The 18,840-nt window shown below is 50.3% G+C and overlaps 1 protein-coding gene across 1 annotated transcript in view; it reads right to left on the bottom strand.

The window, feature by feature from the left end:
- LOC128979933 (ciliary neurotrophic factor receptor subunit alpha) overlaps positions 1 to 18,840 on the bottom strand; it is a 71,597-nt gene that overhangs the window by 11,892 nt on the left and 40,865 nt on the right. Inside the window, exons 3-5 of the mRNA XM_054398325.1 lie at positions 10,324 to 10,441; positions 9,347 to 9,513; positions 2,010 to 2,173 (exon numbers count right to left, since the gene is read on the bottom strand). Of these exons, the coding sequence (XP_054254300.1) occupies positions 2,010 to 2,173; positions 9,347 to 9,513; positions 10,324 to 10,441 (449 nt within the window). The remainder of the gene's footprint in view (positions 1 to 2,009; positions 2,174 to 9,346; positions 9,514 to 10,323; positions 10,442 to 18,840) is intronic.

The raw sequence follows: 18,840 nt of genomic DNA, 5'->3' as shown, positions 1-18,840 counted from the left end.
CATTCACGGTTGCAAACCTCTGCATCTGCAGGATGCTCATCTGGGCTAAGCAGGCTGAGTGTGCCAAGAGGACCTGGGGGCAGAGCAGCTCTGGCTGCTGCAATGCTGCCATGCCCTGGTGTCTGTGAGCTGATTGAATTAGGCTTCGCAAATAATTCCACTGATGAATAGTGGCAGTTTTCCTCAAATCATCCACAAATCAGATTTCTCATTATCTAGGTGGTGGGGCAGAGAATCAGAAAACAAGACTGGTATGCTTGCACTTTCTCACCAAGCAAATTATTCCCCAAATGTGCTTCTTCTTCAGTCAGTGAAAGGGGACTGGTCTCTTGCAAGGGGATATTGATTGAAAACACTACTCAGGTCTACCACTCTCCCAGCGTGCCCAGAGACGAGCATTTACCAGCCCTCCCTGTACCCACCAGCTCAGGGTATCCTTAAACCAGAGAAATCAAGATTTTACTGCCTTACAGTTGCCTTTTCCAGTCACCAGCTCTGCCACTGGTGTAGCCAACACCTCCATGTTATTTCCCACCACTGAGCACTGATGGAAAGGCCACATTGCCCTGTCACAGGACTAGCAGCAAGGGGACCAGCAAAGGTTGACCCTGTGAATATAGTACCTAATATCCAGTGATGAAGGGACCAGCCACTCTGAGGGTGTCAAGGTGGGAGGCAGATCACTGACTCTCACACCATTTTTGGGGTGCAAATGTCTGCATTTGCAGAGTGCTTCCATGGATCAGTCTTTGTAAGGGTAAAAAAATCAGCTTTCCCACCCCTTGAAAAAAATGACTGTTGTGTTTGGTATTTCCCATTAATTCCCTTTTTCTTCCCAGCTTCTACAATTCAAGCATTTATCCTCAAAATGAAAAATAATATCCAGAGCAAACTAATACCCAAATTCTATCTCGGCTTTCTTTCCCGTGAGGATGCTCCACGGATGTTCTCCTGCTCCCAGGAGGGAAGCAAAGGGCAAAGACACCAGCAGGAAAATCCTCTTCCAACCCTTCTCTGATTTTCAAAGCCACCAGGAAACACTTCAATCTGAAACATGGCCTGTGGTGCTGCCTAATCAAAAACCCCAACCAACACAAAAAGTCACCGAGACACCGACATCTTGCAGAGACATGAGCAAACCCTTACATCCTCTCTTTCGAGCTGTTTCTCTCCCCAAGAAAAGCTGGCTGGCAAAAAAATCTTACTTGGCTCCACAGGTGAGCTCTCTGAGTACTGAGTGATGCTTCCTATTTGGTTGGGGATTTTTTAAATTATTGTTGTTTTTTCTTTCCTAAATGCTTTATCAAGCAAAGCACCTAATAATCAACTTTTGACCAGCCAGGCTTGGTGCAGTGGGGATGCTGGACAAGCCATGCCAGCATAGCAGCACTTCTCCTTGAATGCTGGATTGCTTCCCTTCACAAGCAAAGCATGCAAGCAGCACACAGAGGGGAAAAAAAAAAAAAAAAGCCTGTTTGTTATCTTCCTGCAGCTAACAAATGAAATCTGTCCTCTGAACTGCCCAGGATTTCACTGACTTTTTTTTTTTTTTTTTGAAGAAACAAGAAATAAAAGTAAGAAATACGATAACATCACAGCAATCTTTCTGTGACCGTGCTCTAAGTTACGGCGAGCGGTATTTTATCTTCATTTCAAAATCTAGATGTGGCAGAGGCGCATTTAAATGTGGTGACATTTATACTTTAAATGCCTTTTACATCTCGTTGGCAGGTTTTATATAGAACATATGTATGGAAAGCAGACAGGGGCCGTGGATGAAAGTGTGGAGCAGGGAGTGCCTGCGGAGCCATTTGTAGGCAGAACGTGAGTTAAAAGAAAGATAGAGAGGAAGAGAGAAGGGAGAAGAGGCAGAGAAGGAGCAGAAAAGGGTTGCCTGTGCAGAAAGCAGACATTATCTTTGGCCTCTGACCACTTGTTCCCAGTGCAACTCGTCCCAGCCACCATCTCCCTCCATTCCCTCCAGTCTCAGCCAGCTCAGCATCACTTACATGTTGCCACTGGTCCAGGATGAGGGGCCGATACCGCAGGAAGAACTTGAGAGGGAAAGACTCGGGGTCGGGCCAAGACGAGGGGTTTTGCCATGACACCTCCAGCCTCCGAGGGTTATTTGGCACAGGTTTGGCCACCACGCTCTCCGGAGGGTCTGGTTTTACTGGAAGAGAAGAGGGTGGCTGGTAAAGCTTTGCACATGGCATCCTCCCTTACACCCCTCAGGTCAGATGGCTAGGCTTTGTGAATGTGACCTTTCCAAGGACAGCAGCCAACATGCAGAACATTCCTTTCCCAAGATAATGAGATGCAAATCACCTTTTCTTGTCCAGGTCAGTGCTACAGCTGTCCTGGCTCAAAATAACCACCATTAAACAGGTGCCAGTGCTGGAGACTCACAAAAAGAACATGGCCAGGGCAGAGAGCATGCTTCCTCCCCTGGGCTACTTCAATCAGGCCAAGGAGCCCAAATCCTACATTTCCCTCACACCTCCTGATTCCTGGGAGTTTGACTCACATTCAAACCTGCTTACCTCCCAGTAATGTGGCAGAGCTTGGCACTTGTGTTTAGTGTTGGGAGTTTTGGGGATCCAAAGCACTGGCACATCACATTTGCCAATGGTGAAGGATTGCTTTGGTCACCTTCCACCCAAGTTATAGCTCTCTCAGCTCTGCTCTGGTTTTGGGATACAGGGACATTCTCTTGCTCTCTGACAAGTATTCCAAGTGAATATTCATCAGCTGTGATCTGTGCAACCTGCTTTGAAGTTGCAAACACTTTGAGAGTGCCGGGAGCAAATCACAGACAGGTTGTGATGAACTGCATTGCCCACTGCAGGGTGAGGCTTACTCCTTGCCCAAGGTGTGCTCAGCTCCCAACAGCTCAAACTCCCAATCTGCAACAGCAAAGCTGCAAAGAGACTGAGACTTGGGTACACTCACACGTCTTTTCTCATGGTCAGAAAGGGGCTGGGCATGGGGAGCTAGGTGCACAGCTGTGCATGGGGTCAAAGAGGGCTCTCTGTGCACTCCAAGAATAGTAATACACATGAGTCCTCATGTTCCATGAGGGCTTTTAACCCCCTATGAAGTCTACATGTAGAAGAATGGATCACTCCTGGCTTGAAAATTTTTGAACTGAGTAATGGTCTACTGGTTCTGATCACTTCAAGCAGCAGCTTGTGAATGTGAAAGTGTGAGCATCAAATTCTACTTCCAAGCATGGAGGAGGAGTGCTGGGGGCACTTCTCTGCCTGGCAGAACTCAATCTCTGTACTCTAGAGGCCTTATTCTCCATGCTGACCCCAGGGACTTAGATGCTGCAGGTGGGGGGTGATATCCACACAGGGGCTTCAGGTGCCCTGGGAGAGGAAAGAGGTGGTGGTGTGTGAGCTGTTCCCTCACTAGCCTGCCTGCCTGCTGCCTGCAGCTCTGTCCTATTCATAAAGGGCTTCTCTCCCTCACCCTGAAGCTGTGTAGAAACAGGCACTGATGCAGAGTTATTTGTGTGCTGTTCACTGCCCACCTCTTTTCCAGGATGAGCACCAACTGTTTCCAGGAAGACATCCCACTACCATCACCATTTGCTCCTGTTAGGAGAAATCAGCCTGTGATGCTTTCAAACCTGCTTTCCTGGCTACAGGTGAGGCAGAGAGGGGCTCCTGGAATGAAGCCATAGCCCAACCATCTTGTGGAATCTGGAACTGGCCATGTTTCCCCTGAGACACAGCCCACCACCACCTCCCTCTCCTCAGTCCTCCAACATGCCACCCTGGCACACATCCTGATGCAGTCCTCTTTCCTCATCATCTTCAATGCCACCCCAACAGCCCTTCCTGCCTCTTGTCACCTTCCCTCCGGTGCAGTGGTTGCAAGGAGGGCTGAATAGCTCCTTCTGTCTTCACTACACCTTGCACTCAGAGGATGCCCCTGGAGGCTTGGGAAGCAGCTGGTGGGCAAACATCTGTGAGACTGACTACGGGTGCTTAATGCCACCTCCTGGGTCCCACTGATCCCTCTCTGTGGCACAATTTTCCATATACAGCTTCGTCCTCAGCAGGAGGAATGACTTGCTGGGGCTGTGCTGCGCTGAGCTACTCCAGATGGCTGTGTAATTCCTCTGCTTGCATTGAATCCCCAGGCTTGGGCTGGACATCAGCTTCCATCGACAGGGACTTGGAGTCCAAATGCATATGGAAAAGTATAAATCCAGTGCTGGCTCGGCATCTTGGTTTGAAAAACAAAAGTCTGTTCAACTGAACAAATGCAGATGACTACAAACTGTGTCTCTGCAGCAAGGAAGTGGGAAAGAAAGCAGTGGGATGGGGATGTGTGCCACAGGATACTCTGGGGTAACGTAAGGAGTGTAGCCCTGCTCTTTGGTGTGCCAGTCTGGAGCCACGGAAGACAGATGCTTAAATATAGTTGTGCTGGGTCAGGCACATATGCTTGGGCAGCAATGACAGATGCCACGGTGGTGGGTTGGAAGAAGGCAAAAAATCCAAAGATGCCGTTATGCTACGGTGGGTCACCTGTTCATTTTGCAGGGAGGGCACCCCCAGGCCTGATCCTGCAGGCTGGAGGTTTTCCCTGGCTCCTCGTGAGCCACGCAGATCCGAACCACTGAAGGAGCCGTTCTGCCGTCTGCTGCGTGCCTTCAGAGGGCGCCGGGGGTTAATGGAAAACCAGCAGTCTCTGCAGCCTCCCCATGCGTCCTCTCACTCAGGGATTCGTGCTGGGCAAGAAACTGCAGCAGTGCCAGCCCCTTCAAAAGCACGAAGCCAAAGCTGTTCTGGTCACACCCAAGCAAGGAATCAGGGCTGAAACAGCCAAGAGAAGCACCTGTGTCAGAAGGTCCAGTAAGGACTGTTTCTTAGACAGACTTGATTACAGTGTGCTCAGCATGGGAAACATAAGGGCTAGACCTGCAGGGGCCAGTTGAGGGGACACAGGGTGTGTCCCGCTCTCTGATTTCTGTGTGACCTTGAAAGAGTCTTTTATGTTCCATAACTTCCCAGGTCCCTGCTTCACACGTGGGAACAAGTGCTCCTCCTTCTCCAGCCTTTGTCTTCCTCCACTTAGCCCACACATGGCAAGGCAGGAGCATTCTGGCTGTACATCAGCTAGCATAATAGAGGCCTGTCCTCGGCGAGGGCCTGCAGGCAGTAACGCAATAAAAGCAATAACAGTAATAATAATTATGGATGATGGGCATTAGGCTGAGTACTGGTTAAGCAGCTACAAAACCAGATGTAATATTATCCCACTGAGCTAAGGGAGCATCATCAGACATTCCTGGGAAGGGGACTTGGCAGGGAGGTGACTCACAGCTCTTCTTGCTTGGTTTTCGGCAGCAGTGTCCAAGCGAGGGCTTGGCGTGCAAGAGAGTGGCTTTCCCTAAAGCCTCTGCATGCTCACGCTGAACTGCAAGTCTTCAGCTGTCCACTGCCCCTGGCTGTTACTAGACAGATCTCACCATGAAGCCACGGGTTCAGAAATGCAGCTGAGACCCTCCAGCATGAAGGGGCCTCTCACCTATCCCATCTTTCCCACAAGTGCTAAAATGGATCCCCTGTGGCTGTTAAATATCCCCTGGCATTTTCCACGAGCAGAGGGATATTAAACTCCATGTCTTAGCCAAATGTCAGTCTAGGTAATTTAATTCTGCCTCCTTAAGTAGTATGAATTGAACTGACCTTCTGCCTAGGCAACTGTATACTCATGTTCAGAGACTCTGAATTTCATACAGCCACTGGCACGTTTGTCTTCATGCAGACCCTCCGAGATGCTCTGCATCTTAATTGTCCCAGAGCTGAAACTAGTAGGCTCAAATGATCTTCCCAAGGTCACACAAGCAATGGGTGGCAGATCTGTAGAAGGCATTCATGCCTGCAAGGCCTTGTCCAAGGCTACCCTCTTCCTTTTAATGTTGTGCGTCTTTTCCTGCTTATTTGGTCCAGGCTCTCATGAGGAGAAAGATGCTGAGGTGGGATACCAGTGTTCCCGCATAATGGTGTTATCCCTGCTTCCTCTGAGGAACATAAATGCCAACTACCCAGTTCCTGGTCTGAAATATAAGCAAGGAAGTTGGGGTTGCATCCTGCAGGGCCACAAATGTTTCCATGCTGTCTGAGCCATGAGGAATGTGGCAGCTCCTGACACACCACTTTACTTCTACCTAGCACCTTCCTCTGCCTCCAGCCCCTTTCCCATCTCCTCCTGCCTTTGGCTGCGGCTCTGATGTCACCTTTATTAATATATTTGCAGAAGACATAATTATGAAAACAATTTCCAGGAGCATGAGGAGGAGGAACACAGCCAAGATGTCCTACCAATAAGAGATGGAGGCCAGAGAGCTGGAAAAGCTTTTCTAGTCATCACTGAAAATGACAATGCAGTGACCCCTCACAGCTGGCTGCTAATAACCAGCACAGTACGACTGCCAGCAAGGCATGGGCTTGGGATAGCAAAAGAAAGTACCAGTCATTTTCCACTCAATTAGAGCCCATCTTCTGAGTGCCTGGGGAAGGGTTTTTCTGCTGGGAGCTCCAGTGAGGGAGGAAGGAGACAGGAAGCAAACCCAAAGGAGGTCACTGCTGCCCAGGGGGCTTTTCCTGTTTGCTCAGACTGGGTGGGTGGTCTGACCCAGCAGTGGGTCTGGTCCCTGCTCAGATGGTGCTGGGACAGAGAGCTGCCAGCACTGCATTGCACTCACACTGGCTGCAGACTGCTCTGTCTCCAGCAGGGCATGAGATCAGGGCTATGCCTGGGGTTTAACTTCCATGCAGAAAATGTGATGGTTTTCTCTGGCCTAAAGGGAAAACATAAAGCAGGCTCTGACATCCCTAGCCGTGGGGGTTGCAGAAGAAGAATTATGCAATTGCTGATTGACTCTGTCTCTCCGTTTTACTAGGATAAGTGCATGTCACAATGCTCCCACGCAGCATTTTCCCAACAGGCTGATGTAGTGGCTTTGTCCTGAGCCATAGGCTTTCCACCCCTCCATCTTGCAGAGTAAAACCCACCACAACTTCTGAGATGAGATCTCAGCCCATCTGATGCTGGTAAAGATCCCCGGTGAATCTACTGGGTGCTAGATCCACACTGCCAGCACCCATCATGCTGGGACACAATCCCAGGTTTGCAGCCACAGAGAAGAGAGCTAAAAGAGACACTGATGCAGAAGTTTGTACAAGTAAAGCAGGCAACCTAGGGCAAAACTGAGTGGCAAAATATGCTAACACAGTGCAGTTATTTTGACTGGAAACACTGCGATGGCACAAGAAAAACCTCCATGCAAGGTAGGTGGCTGTTGATCACTGACAGAGCTGAGTTTATTCTTTAATCACTCTGCTAAGCCTGTCATCTGCCTGCTTGAATGTTCAGTCACCACCATGTCTCTGCTTCTTATGCACCAAATCTTGTGGAGGAGAATTTCATAGTTGTGCAGAAAGTAGAGATTTTAAGGCTGCTAGATACTGAAGTGTTTATGGGAGTGGGATGGCTCTGGTGTGCAGGACACAGCCCTTTCTGTCAGTGCCTGGCCTATCATCCTTTTCCCCACTGCTGTCCTGGAGCATGTTACAGCATCTGCCAGGTGGTGCAGGGAGTGGATCTCACCTCCCACTGCAACCACAGGGATGTGTCCAGGCATCCTGCACCCCTCCAGGCACTCTTGAGAGAGGCAGTTTTGCACCTGTGCTAACGGCTGGTCCAGGGCAGTGCTGGCTCCCACTGACTGCTCCTCTAGCCCAGGCTGAGCTCAAACTGCTGGGCTGGATCCGGTTTGTGCTGGTGCCAGGATGCCTGGGGCTTGCATCTGGGTGTGCTTCCCTAAGGGGTTGCCCTTGTGTGTTGGATGGAGAGCCAGATGTTTGGGAAGCCAGGGAGGGCATGGGTGGGATGCAGATGTTACAGGATGATGCCCTGAATGCCTGCAAGAGGGAATGCAAGGAACTTGGAAAATGCAGCTTAATTGCTGCTCTGGGCTCCGCAAGCTGGAGGTTACCTTCGATTCTAAGGAGTGTATCTTCCACAAATACAACAATTTCCATTTAAAGGCACCCAAGTGACTGAAACTCCACTGCTTCCCTGCTAAGCTCATTGCTTTGTTATCAATGATCACAATGCACCAATGAATACAAGCTTTGGCTGTGGACCACAGATGCAGGGACATGGCAAGATAGTCCTGGCTCCAAAATAATTTCCCTGCTCTGTTCAGCACTGTCACCTTGTTTCTTGTTTAATGTTTTCCAGAATTTGCTGTAGAAAGGGAAAATCTGGGGCATCAGTGGAGCTCTTCTTGCACTCTGGCACTTCCAGCCTCTCAGTACTGGGACATGTAGCACATTGAAGGCAAAGACTGACTGCTGGCTCTACTTCAAGGATTCATGTATTTGTTTTTCTGGTCCAGTAATTGCCACATATAACCAGCAAATTGTTTTTCAGCATGTTCCTGAACTCTATCCTCTCCCATTTTTCCTGTTCTTTGAGGATGAACTCTCCTGTCATGGCCCCAGCTGCAATCTGTCTTTGGCTGGTGGCAAAACCTCTGTGCACAGCTCCCTGTTTTTCCTGAATTGCGCAGTCCATGCTGGGTTCTTTACAGTTGAAGGAGCATCCACACCACACACAGAGCTAGACAGCATCCCTGCGCAACAGTCAGGGGCACAGACACCCCAGTCCCCAGGGCCAGCTACTCCCTGTCCCACATTGCACAGCATTCACTGCCTAGATGGGACAGTGAAGAAGTGAAGATAGAGCAATAGAGTTTTTAGGAGCCTGCTAGGGAAGGGCTGGTGGAGGATGACTTGGGACATTTTAATTTCTCTTTCAGTCCTAATTTCTGTAATTCTGCTTCCAGTGCAAGCACCAAAACTATCTTTTAGGAACACTCACAGGGGCAACAAGGGCAATGCCATTTGGACCATATCAGTTTCACAACCCTCTGTCCTGGTACACATCAGCAGCTTCTCCAACCCCCAAACAGGGAGGAGTACAGCAACCACAGAAACCTGGACAATGGAGGATGGAGCCAGGCAAGGCACCAGGCTGTTGTTGAGATCAGCATGGGGGATGCCTGTGGGCGTGCTCTCTGGCTTCCCTGAGATACTCAGGTGCCAGCATCAGTTACACCAGAGCCATGAGAATCAGAGGAGCATGGGAAGGATGCTAGCATGGTTTAGACCCCAGCTCCACCTCATGCATGGACAGGCAGAGGCTTCACCTGGAGAGCCCGCTGATTCTCTGGCCCATCAGCCTGGTGGGTGGTGCTGCGTGCAGAGCAAGCCAACCCTAACACTGCCTCAGAGGGGTCAGTTGCTGCCGCGGAAGTTACCTATAGCGAACTCGTCAAAGGTGAGAGTGGTGGAGTTTTTGCCCAGAGCATTCGTGACTGTCAGTGTCACCTTGTACTTCACTGTTGAGAAGAGCTGGATGTATCGGATGTGACACCTGTTTTTGGGAAAGACATCCTTCTCGCAGACCATCTCTCTTGTGCCGTGTCTAGAAATCAGAGGCAAGAAGAGCTGTTACCCACACAGCAGTGCTCTGGATGGGGATGCACCCATGCTGCTGCAGGAAGGAGGTAGAAGGAGCAGCACTGTGTCCCCATTCTGCCAGTGGTACCCACATACCAGGCCTTCCCACAGCCAAAGGGCTGCTTTCCTCTTGCTGGGAAATTTGCAGGCTGATGTGCATGAGTTTTATCCTAAGCTTGCACAAAGTCTGTGGTGAATATCCTCCTGCTGGCCTCAAGGAAAGAATGAGGCACTACTGGTGCTGGGATTGTCTCCATCCACTTGTGAGAGGAATGTGGTTTCCTTTCTGCTGGTGACGAGCACCAGCAGATAATGCATAGCACCAGCCTGTGTAAGGGCTGTGCAAGGCCCTGGGTACTGGGTGAGGGACAACAGCATGATCAGTTCTAAGTGTGGGACACTGCTGCTGCCCAGCCACAGCTAGTGTGCAGCAGAAGGGAGCATAGCCAAAAAACGGTGGGTACCACTCCAACTGTGGAAAAGAGGAGAGAAAAGGATGGACTTGGGGGCCGTAGAAAGGGGACCTGGGATCTGGGGACTTTACTGGTTCCCTTGGGGAAACTGGTACTTTCTTAGACAAAGCCCCCATGCCAAACATTCAGCTTGGATGTCCCTGGAGAATCCTTCTCCAGGACAGTTTTTGAGACATTGACCCCTTATGCTCAGCACAGGAGAGACCCAATGGCCCCAAGACTTCATAGCACTACTTGGGACCTGCTCCAGGCTGCAGGGACAAAAACTCACCCCACTGCACCCTTCCTCTTCAGACACTTACATGACAGAGATATTGAAGGAGTTAGGGATATACGTGGGAGTGGGCAGGTGCCAGCTGCAGTAGAAACCTTTTGGGTAGTTGTTGGACCGGCACATCAACACTGGCTCCTTTGGAGGGGCTGCCAGGGAAAGAAAAAGAACAATTACCAGTGGAGGTAGGATCATCACCAGGTTCTGAAAAAGGGGATGTCCCTCCACTTTCAAATGCTGCTGCCCTGGGACAAAACATAGATTCCAAGGGGAGCCTAGAGCTGCTCAAAGCATCTCTGAGCTTTATTCCCACTTGTGCTGCTGAGGCACCCTATGAGACCTTTCTTTGGACTGCGCTGTGCACAGCACCTCACCTCCACCGGCAGCTCACTAACTCTAATGAGAGATGGAGTGCCAGAGTAGGCTGGCAGGTATCAGGGAAAATTGTCTTCAAGGCTGTCTGTGACAGAAACATCACTGATGGGGAGGAGGTGTTGGTTTCTTGATCCCATTAAGCTACAGAGCTCATGCTCTCTCTGCCAAGTTGCTGGGGAGTGATAAACTTGTTGAAGGATGATCCCCTGAAAGACCAGAAATCCTCAAAGGGAGGAAGAAGGACTGCTTATAGCAAGATGAAGAGTTAACAGATTGAAACTAGCAGAAAAAATTCAACTCTGCAGGACTGGCAGTCTTAACACTTTCAGCAGCATGGCAGAGCATCCCATCTCAGGGCCCTGCCTCCAGAAGACCTGGAGGCAACTGGAGATACAATGAAAGCATGCATTGGGGAGCAGCTTTTCTCTGGTCTTGTCAGCTGATCCTACAGGTTAAAGGATTTTAAACCCAACCAAGTGTTCACACTGCACTTGGCTTTCCTGGATGTATGTGCACTCTGTGCACTTTCCAGGAGCATAGACAGAGCTGCAGGAAGAGTCTGTGAAATGTCAAGGGCCAGTGCACGTAGAAGGCTGACATGTGATACCTTTCAGCTGATAAATTTTGCCCTTGCAGGTTGGTAAAAATGTTATCTGAACTGACATCAAAGTAGCTCCTCCTGGTACCTGGACACTTGCATTTCTAAGAGCAGACCTTGGCTCTAACTGCAGCACACAGGCACAGTACCTTGCCATAAAATATACATCTTGGGCTGGATGTACACCAGGGTCCTCTCAAAAATGCTGTCTGAACTTGTGGTGGTCTGTATTTCCCTTCCCTCATGAGCCCTCATCTATGTATATCCACCTGGGATGTCCCAGGACATGCTCTTCTCAAGCAGAGATTTGTAAACAAACCTAGCAGACCAAGCAGCCTCAGCACTACCATAGAACCATGGAATGGTTTGGGTTGGAAGGAACCTTCAAAAGTCATCTAGTCCAACATCCCTGCAGACAGCAGGGACATCTTCAATTACATCAGGTTGCTCAGAGCCCTGTCCAACATCACCTTGAATGTTTCCACAGAGGAGGCATCTACCACCTCTTTGGGCAACCAGTACCAGTGGTTCATCACCCTCACAGTACAGAATTTCATCCTAATATCTCCCCCCAAAATATACTCTTTTTCCACAGAATCACAGAATTGCCTAGATTGCAGAAGACCTTTAAGTATATGTTAAATCATTAACATAACACTGACAAGTCCTTCACTAAACCATTAGTGACATAGTCTAGGTGATGTGGTGATGTTAGGTCATTGGCTGAACATTATGATCTCAGAGGTCTATTCCAGCCTCAGTGATTCTGAGATATCTGTAAGCACTACATCTATGAGTAGATACCTCCAGGATGGGCACTCCACTTGGGCAATCCATTTCAATGCCTCATAACCCTTTCAGTAGAATTTTCTTCCTAACATCTGATCTAAATTTCCTTTGGCACAACTTGAGGCTATTTCCTCTTGTCCTGTCACTTGTTGCTTGGTTGAACAAATCGATCACCACCTCTCTACAACCTCATCTCATGTAGTCATAGACAGCAATACGGTCTCCCCTTGGCCTCCTTTTCCCCAGACTAAACGACCCCAGTTCCCTCAGCTGCTCCTCATAAGACATCTACTCTAGGCCCTTCACCAGCTTCATTGGCCTTCTCTGGACATAGTCCAGAGCCTCAACATCCTTCTTGTAGTGAGGGGCCCAAAACTGAACACAATATTCAAGGTGCAGCCTCATCAGTGCTGAATGTGGGGCATGATCACTCCCCTATTCCTGCTGGCCACGCTATTTCTGATACAGGCTAGGATGCTGTTGGTCTTCTTGGCCACCTGGGCATACTGCTGGCTCACAGGATCACAGGATATTAGGCATTAGAAGGGACCAATATCCCTAGCAGAGCAGGACCATAGCATCTAGCATAGGTCACACAGGAACACATCCAGATGGATCTTGAAAGTCTCCAGAGAAGGAGACTCCACGACCTCCTTGGGGAGCCTGTTCCACTGCTCTGTGACCTTCACAGTGAAGAAGTTCCTCCTCATGTTGAGGTGGAACCTCCTGTGCTGTAGTTTATATCCATTATTCCTTGTCCTATCACAGGTACAATTGAGAAGAGCCTGTCCCCTCCCTCTTGACACCCAGCCCTCAGACAGTTATAAACGTTTATTAAATCCCCTCTAAGTCTTCTCCAGACTAAACAGCCCCAAGCCTCTTAGCCTCTCCTCATAAGGCAGTGCTCCAGTCCGTTAATCATCCTGGTAGTTCTCCACTGGACTCTCTCCAGTAGATCCCTGTCCCTCTTGAACTGGGAAGCCCAAAATTCGATGCAGTATTCCAGGTGTGGCCTCACCAGGGCAGAGTAGAGGAGGAGGGGAACCTCCTCATGTTCTACCAATATCTCCAGGCCTCTGCTGAGCAGCTTTCCAGTACACTCTTCCCCAAGCCTGTAATGCTGCTGGGGGTTGTTGTGGCCAAAGTGCAGGACTTGGTATTTGGCCTTATTGAAACTCATACAATTGGTCTTGGCCTATTGATTCAGTCTGTCTAGATCCCTCCGCAGTCTTTCTTTCATTCCTCTGAACAAACATCACTGCTCAGCACAACACTGTAGTCCCAGCAGTGATCAACACCACATGCATAACCACTTACCTCCCTGCCACTGAGGCCTTAGCCATGACTGACCCAAAACGAGACACAAACCAGGGTGCAGTGATGTGAGACTTCAGGGAGAATCTCTATGCTAGGAAATTCTTTGCATGTGCACCATGTCGTCCTATGGAGCAGCCATACTCTTCTGCATGTCATTTTCAGAGAAGTATAGGATGAAGTAAGTCATCTAAAGGTGCCCTTGCTGCATCAGTGATCCAGAAGAACCAGGAAGACACCAAAGCCTCAAGACATCAATGCAAAATCATAGAATCATAGAACATTTTGGGTTGGAAATGACCTGTAAAACAGGGACATCTTCAGCTAGATCAGACTGCTCAGAGCCCCATCCATCCTGGCCTTGAGTGTTTCCAGGAATGGAGCATGGGTCACCATGCTGGGCAACCTGTACAGTGTTTCACCCCCTTCATTGTAAAAAATATCTTCCTTACATCTAGCCTGAGTATACTCTCCTTTAGTTTAAAACCATTACCCCTTGTCCTGTTGAAACAGGTCATGCAAAAACACTGTCCCCATCTTTCCTATAGGTCCTCTTTAAGTACTGAAAGGCCACAATAAGGTCTCCCCCAGAGCCTCTACTTCTCCAGACTGAACAACCCCAAAGCTCTTATCCTTTATTCATAGGAGAGGTGTTCAGCCCTCTGATCACTTCCATGGCCCTCCTCTGGAACTGCTCCAATAGCTCCGTGTCCTTATTGTACTGAGGTAGCTGGACACAGTATGACAGGTGGGGTCTCACCAGCGTGGAGGGGAGCAGCAGAGTCACCTCTCTCAACCTGACGACCATAAAACCCCAAACAAACAAAAAACAAAACAAAAAGCCCCACACAAACAAACAAACATGGAATTTCTTCAGGTACATCAGTGACAAAAAGAAGGCTAGAAAAGATATGAGGCCTCTCCAGAAGGAAAATGGAGACCTGGTCACAAGGTTGAGGTATACAGTGACTGCTCTGCCTCAGTCTTCTACAGCAAGGGCTCTAGCTGCACTGCCCAAGCTCTACAAGGCAAAGGAGGAGAAAAGGAAGATCCACCCACTATAAGTGAAGACGAATCCTGATACCATGTAAAGAATCTGAAGATCCACAAGTTGACATGGCTTGACAAGGTCCACCCAGAGGTCCTGAGGGAACTGGCAGATGAAGCTGTCAAACCCCTGTCCAGCATATTTTGAAAGGTCATAGTAATCTGGTGAAGCACCTGCTGACTGGAAAAAGGGAAACATGACCCCTATCTTCAAAAAGAGAAAAAAGGAAGACCCCAGAACTAAAGGCCAGTCTCATCTCTGTGCCTGGCAAGATCATGGAGCAGATCCTCCTGAAGGCTTTGCTAAGGCTTATGGAAAATGAAGACAAGGTGATTGGTGGTAACCAAAATGCTTTGTGTGAAGTGTTTAACACTGTCCTGTATGACATCCCAGCCACTGAACTGGAAAAGGATGGACTTGAGGGGTGGCCCACTCACTGGATAAAGAATTGGCTGAGTGGTCACACTCAGAGAGTGGTGGTCAATGGCTTAATGTTCAAATGGAGACTAGTGAAGAGTGGTATCCCTCAGAGGTTGGTACTGGGACCAGTGCTGTTTAACCTGTTTGTTGGTGACATGGACAGTGGCATTGAGCGCACCCTCAGCAAGTTTGCTGATGACACCAAGCTGTGTGGTGTGGCAGACACGCTGGGGGGAAGGGATGGCATCCAGAGGGACTCGCATAGGCTTGAGAGGTGGTCCCATGCCAACCTCATGAAGTTCAGCAAGGCCAAGTCCTACACCTGGGTCAAGGCAATGCCAAGCACAAATATAGGCTGGGCAAGGAGTGGCTTGAGAGTGGTATTGAGGAGAAGGACTTGGGGTCTTGGCTGATGAAAAACTCAACATGAGCCTGCAATGTGCACTTGCATCCCAGAAGACCAACCATATCCTGGGCTGCATCAAAAGCAGTGTGACCAGCAGGATGGGGGAAGTGATTCTTCCTCTCTACTGTGCTCTTGTGAGACCCCACCTGGAGTACTGCATCCAGTTCTGGACCTGTTGGAGGGGGTCCAGAGCAGGGCCAAGAAGATGATCAGAGGCTGGAGCACCTCCCCTGTGAGGACAGGCTGCCAGAGTTGGGCTTCTTCCACCTGGAGAAGAGACGGCTCCAGGAAGACCTTATAGAGGCTATCCAGTACCTGAAGGGGGCCTACCAAGAAAGCTGGAGAGAGTCTTTCTATAAGGGCTTGTACTGACAAGATGAGGGGAAATGGCTTTAAGCTGGAAGAGGGTAAATTTAGACTGGATATTATTCTTTAGAGTGAGGGTGGTGAGACACTGAAACAGGTTGCCCAGGGTGGTTGTGGATGCCCTCTCCCTGGCAGTGTTGAAGGTCAGGTTGGATGAGGCCTTGAGCAACCTGGCCTAGTGGAAGGTGTCCCTGCCCACACTGGAAAGTTGCAACTAGATGATCTTTAACCTCCAACCTCAGCCATTCTATGATTCTATGACCCCTGCAGCCATGTCCGTGCAGATCAGCCCTACAGAGCTGCTGGTCTCCTGGAAGACTCCTCAGCCCTGCTCTCTGGTCACAGCCCAGACCTCACTGGCATAACATGCTCTGAGACTCCTCTGGGACCAGAGTAGAAACCTGATGGAAACTATCAGCCTGACCATGCCCTTTGGCGAGAGCCAACCTAGCTGCTTTGCCATGAGTAGGGGCTGCCAGGGTGGGTCACTGGGTTCTGCATTCTGTGGCAGAGCCATGTTCAGAAAATGATGAAGGGGTTTCACAAGAACAGCTTTCTGGGAGGATGCCATGAGCACCAGCTGCAGCACCATCCTGCACACCACAAAGGGGGAATGGAGGCATGGGATTTGCACACACACCCACCCACCGACCCACCCACCCACCCACACACACACTGGTGCCTCTGGGACAGGGCTGGAGCACGAGCAGGCAGGTGACAAGAGAGCCAAGGGCAGGAGAGTCAGGGAGCAGGCAGCAGGGAGAGGGAGAGGGGGCCAGGAGGGAGGGGAGGCTGAGCGGGTCAGTGACGCGTGTTCCTCCTAATGACTATTTCAGCTTTCAGCTGGCAGATGAAGGCCAGAACCTGGTTAATGAGCCTCCCAGCTAAATTATTCAGGCAGACCCTCCACAGCAAAACAGAGTGGCTGATTGCCAGGCCAGAGGCAAGGACCTGATCCCTGCTACAGCTCCATCCTCCTCCTCCTGCACGGCTCCTTAACCCCTTCCCTGCTCCACAGCTGCCCCGGGGTAAGGCAGGAGCAAACACAGAGCTGCACTGCCATTATCAAGGCGCAGTGGGAGGGCTGGGGGCTCCCAGGAGGCATTTCTGAGAGGCTGATGGGACGCAGGGGATTTAGTAACAGTCTCTGGGGTCTGAGTGGCCGCGTGGTGGCAGTGTGGGCCAGCAGCACCCACCTGGCACGCAGCGAAGCGGGCTGGGGACTATACAATTGCAGGGGGGCAGGATGATGGGGACACTGCCGCAGGCCTCTCACCCACTTGCCATTTGGGCACACCTGCCCCCCACGACACCGGGACCCAGCTGGGATGCCAAGGCTTCAGTGAGCTTTCCTGATGCGGAGTCTCTGCCCTACTCACCCAGCCCCAGATGCTGCACTGTTACCAAGCCACAATTAGCTCATCTGAGGGTGATTTATCTCTGCTGCCTCCAGTATTGTACTGATCTGATCTTGGTGATCTGGGGTAATTCCTCGACTGAGAAGGCTGGAGTGGACTCATGCCTCCAGGTTTGCTTTTCTGGGCGGAGGGGGAACTGCCCAAACGTCTTCCTGCTTCCATCCACACTCTACATCCTGTGAGGATGCCCCATTTTCACGGTCCCGAATGCCTTAAAGATCCTGCCCTCTGCTCCAAGACTGGGGCCTCAATGGCAGTCACAAGGCCTTGTGCTCATGGCCTCGTCCACTTTTCATCCTCTGGTGCCTTTCAGCAAGCCAGAGGTGGAAGAGGAGTCTGGGAAAAGGAGACAAAATGACTCTTATATCTCTGCCACCATGGTGCCCATACAGTATCCTCAGCTCACAGCATCTGAATGGGATGTTGCTGCATGAAGCTCATCTCACCCCAGTCATCATCCCCTGTTTCTGGGCAGGGACAAACTGTCTTACGTGGACACTTCTATCACCCTTCGTCTTTCCAAAGAGCTGTCAGTCCCAGAGCCACAGGTATTTTGAGAGGGGTTGCCATGCATCTGTCCCACTTTCCACTTTCTTGGGCAGAAAGTCCACACCATGGGAGAGCACAAGGCCAGTGTGATGTGCCACTCAGGGCTGTCACATCACATGGGTAGCCATGGCCCCCAGATGCCATGAAGTGGAGGCCTTTTCACAGCTGCCATGGTGCATCAGGAGGGCTGTCTTTGTTCATCATTCCATGGTGTCTCCCCGAAGCTGGTGGCAGGGTCCCTGTCTCCATATGGGAAATGGTGGCTTGCAGCCCCATTCATCTCCTCTCCCAGGAAAGGTGCTTGCCAGCACAGCTCATTCTGCCCATCAAAGGCTCTTAAAGAGAGCAAATAAAATTGCAGGCTCCAATCGATCCGGCGTTCTGTAATGCTGTCTTTGGAGGTGGGCCAGCCAGTCAGGCCAATGAAGAGAGCAAGAAAAGCAGCAGAGGAAAACAAAGCCATCAACGCAGCATTAAAGGATCTTTCTGCCTTGAGGCTCTGGGCAGTGCCTCCGGGTGTGGGGTGTCCTACTCCAAGCTCCTCCATTCCCTGCCAGCTGATGTCCAGCTCTGAGCTCCTGCCTGATGCCAAAAACAGCCAGAGCAACACGTTGCTCCAGCGAGGGCACTTCTCCCTCGTCTCCTGCATGCAGCTTCCCTAATCCTGGCAAATATTTACTTCCCTGTTGCTTCATGGAGCTGCTGAGCTCTGTAAAGGCAGAGCTCCTTTCCTTTCACCACAAACAGCACCTGCCCTCTCTAATCAGTCTATTAACCTCTTGCACGGCAGGAAGTCACTTCTCCTGTGAGCTCTGCTGATGTCCTCTCTGCAAACCCAGCATGTTTAATGCCTGGCTGTGCCAGCTTCCCAGCAGATTGGGCTGCAACCTGCCCTGCTTCAAAAGCTTGGGGCAAAGCAATGAAAAGCTGCAACAGTGCAGGGTGCATCCCACCTTGGCATGCTACTCACAAGCTGTGTGATGCTCCAGCAAAATTCAGAGCTGTAACAGGCAGTGAAAGCTGGTGCTAGGGTCAATGTCTTTGCAAACCCTGCAGAGACCAGTGGCAAGGAAAGGTCCACATGGTGCCCCAGGCTTTGCATCCATTTGAGCACTGTCTTTCCAGCTTGTTGGAAATGTGTCACTTGACCAACTCCAGCCTCTCTGCACAGGTGGGAAGAGCACAGCAAGCGGTTCTTGAGGATGAAACAGCGCTGGATGCATCAGGTTTTTCTCTCCCTCCCCACCTCTAAGGTGCAGTCCTAC

Source organism: Indicator indicator (assembly GCF_027791375.1).
Source record: "Indicator indicator isolate 239-I01 chromosome Z unlocalized genomic scaffold, UM_Iind_1.1 iindZ_random_scaffold_45, whole genome shotgun sequence".
NCBI lineage: Eukaryota > Metazoa > Chordata > Aves > Piciformes > Indicatoridae > Indicator > Indicator indicator.
This window is presented reverse-complemented; position numbering and strand designations above follow the sequence as displayed.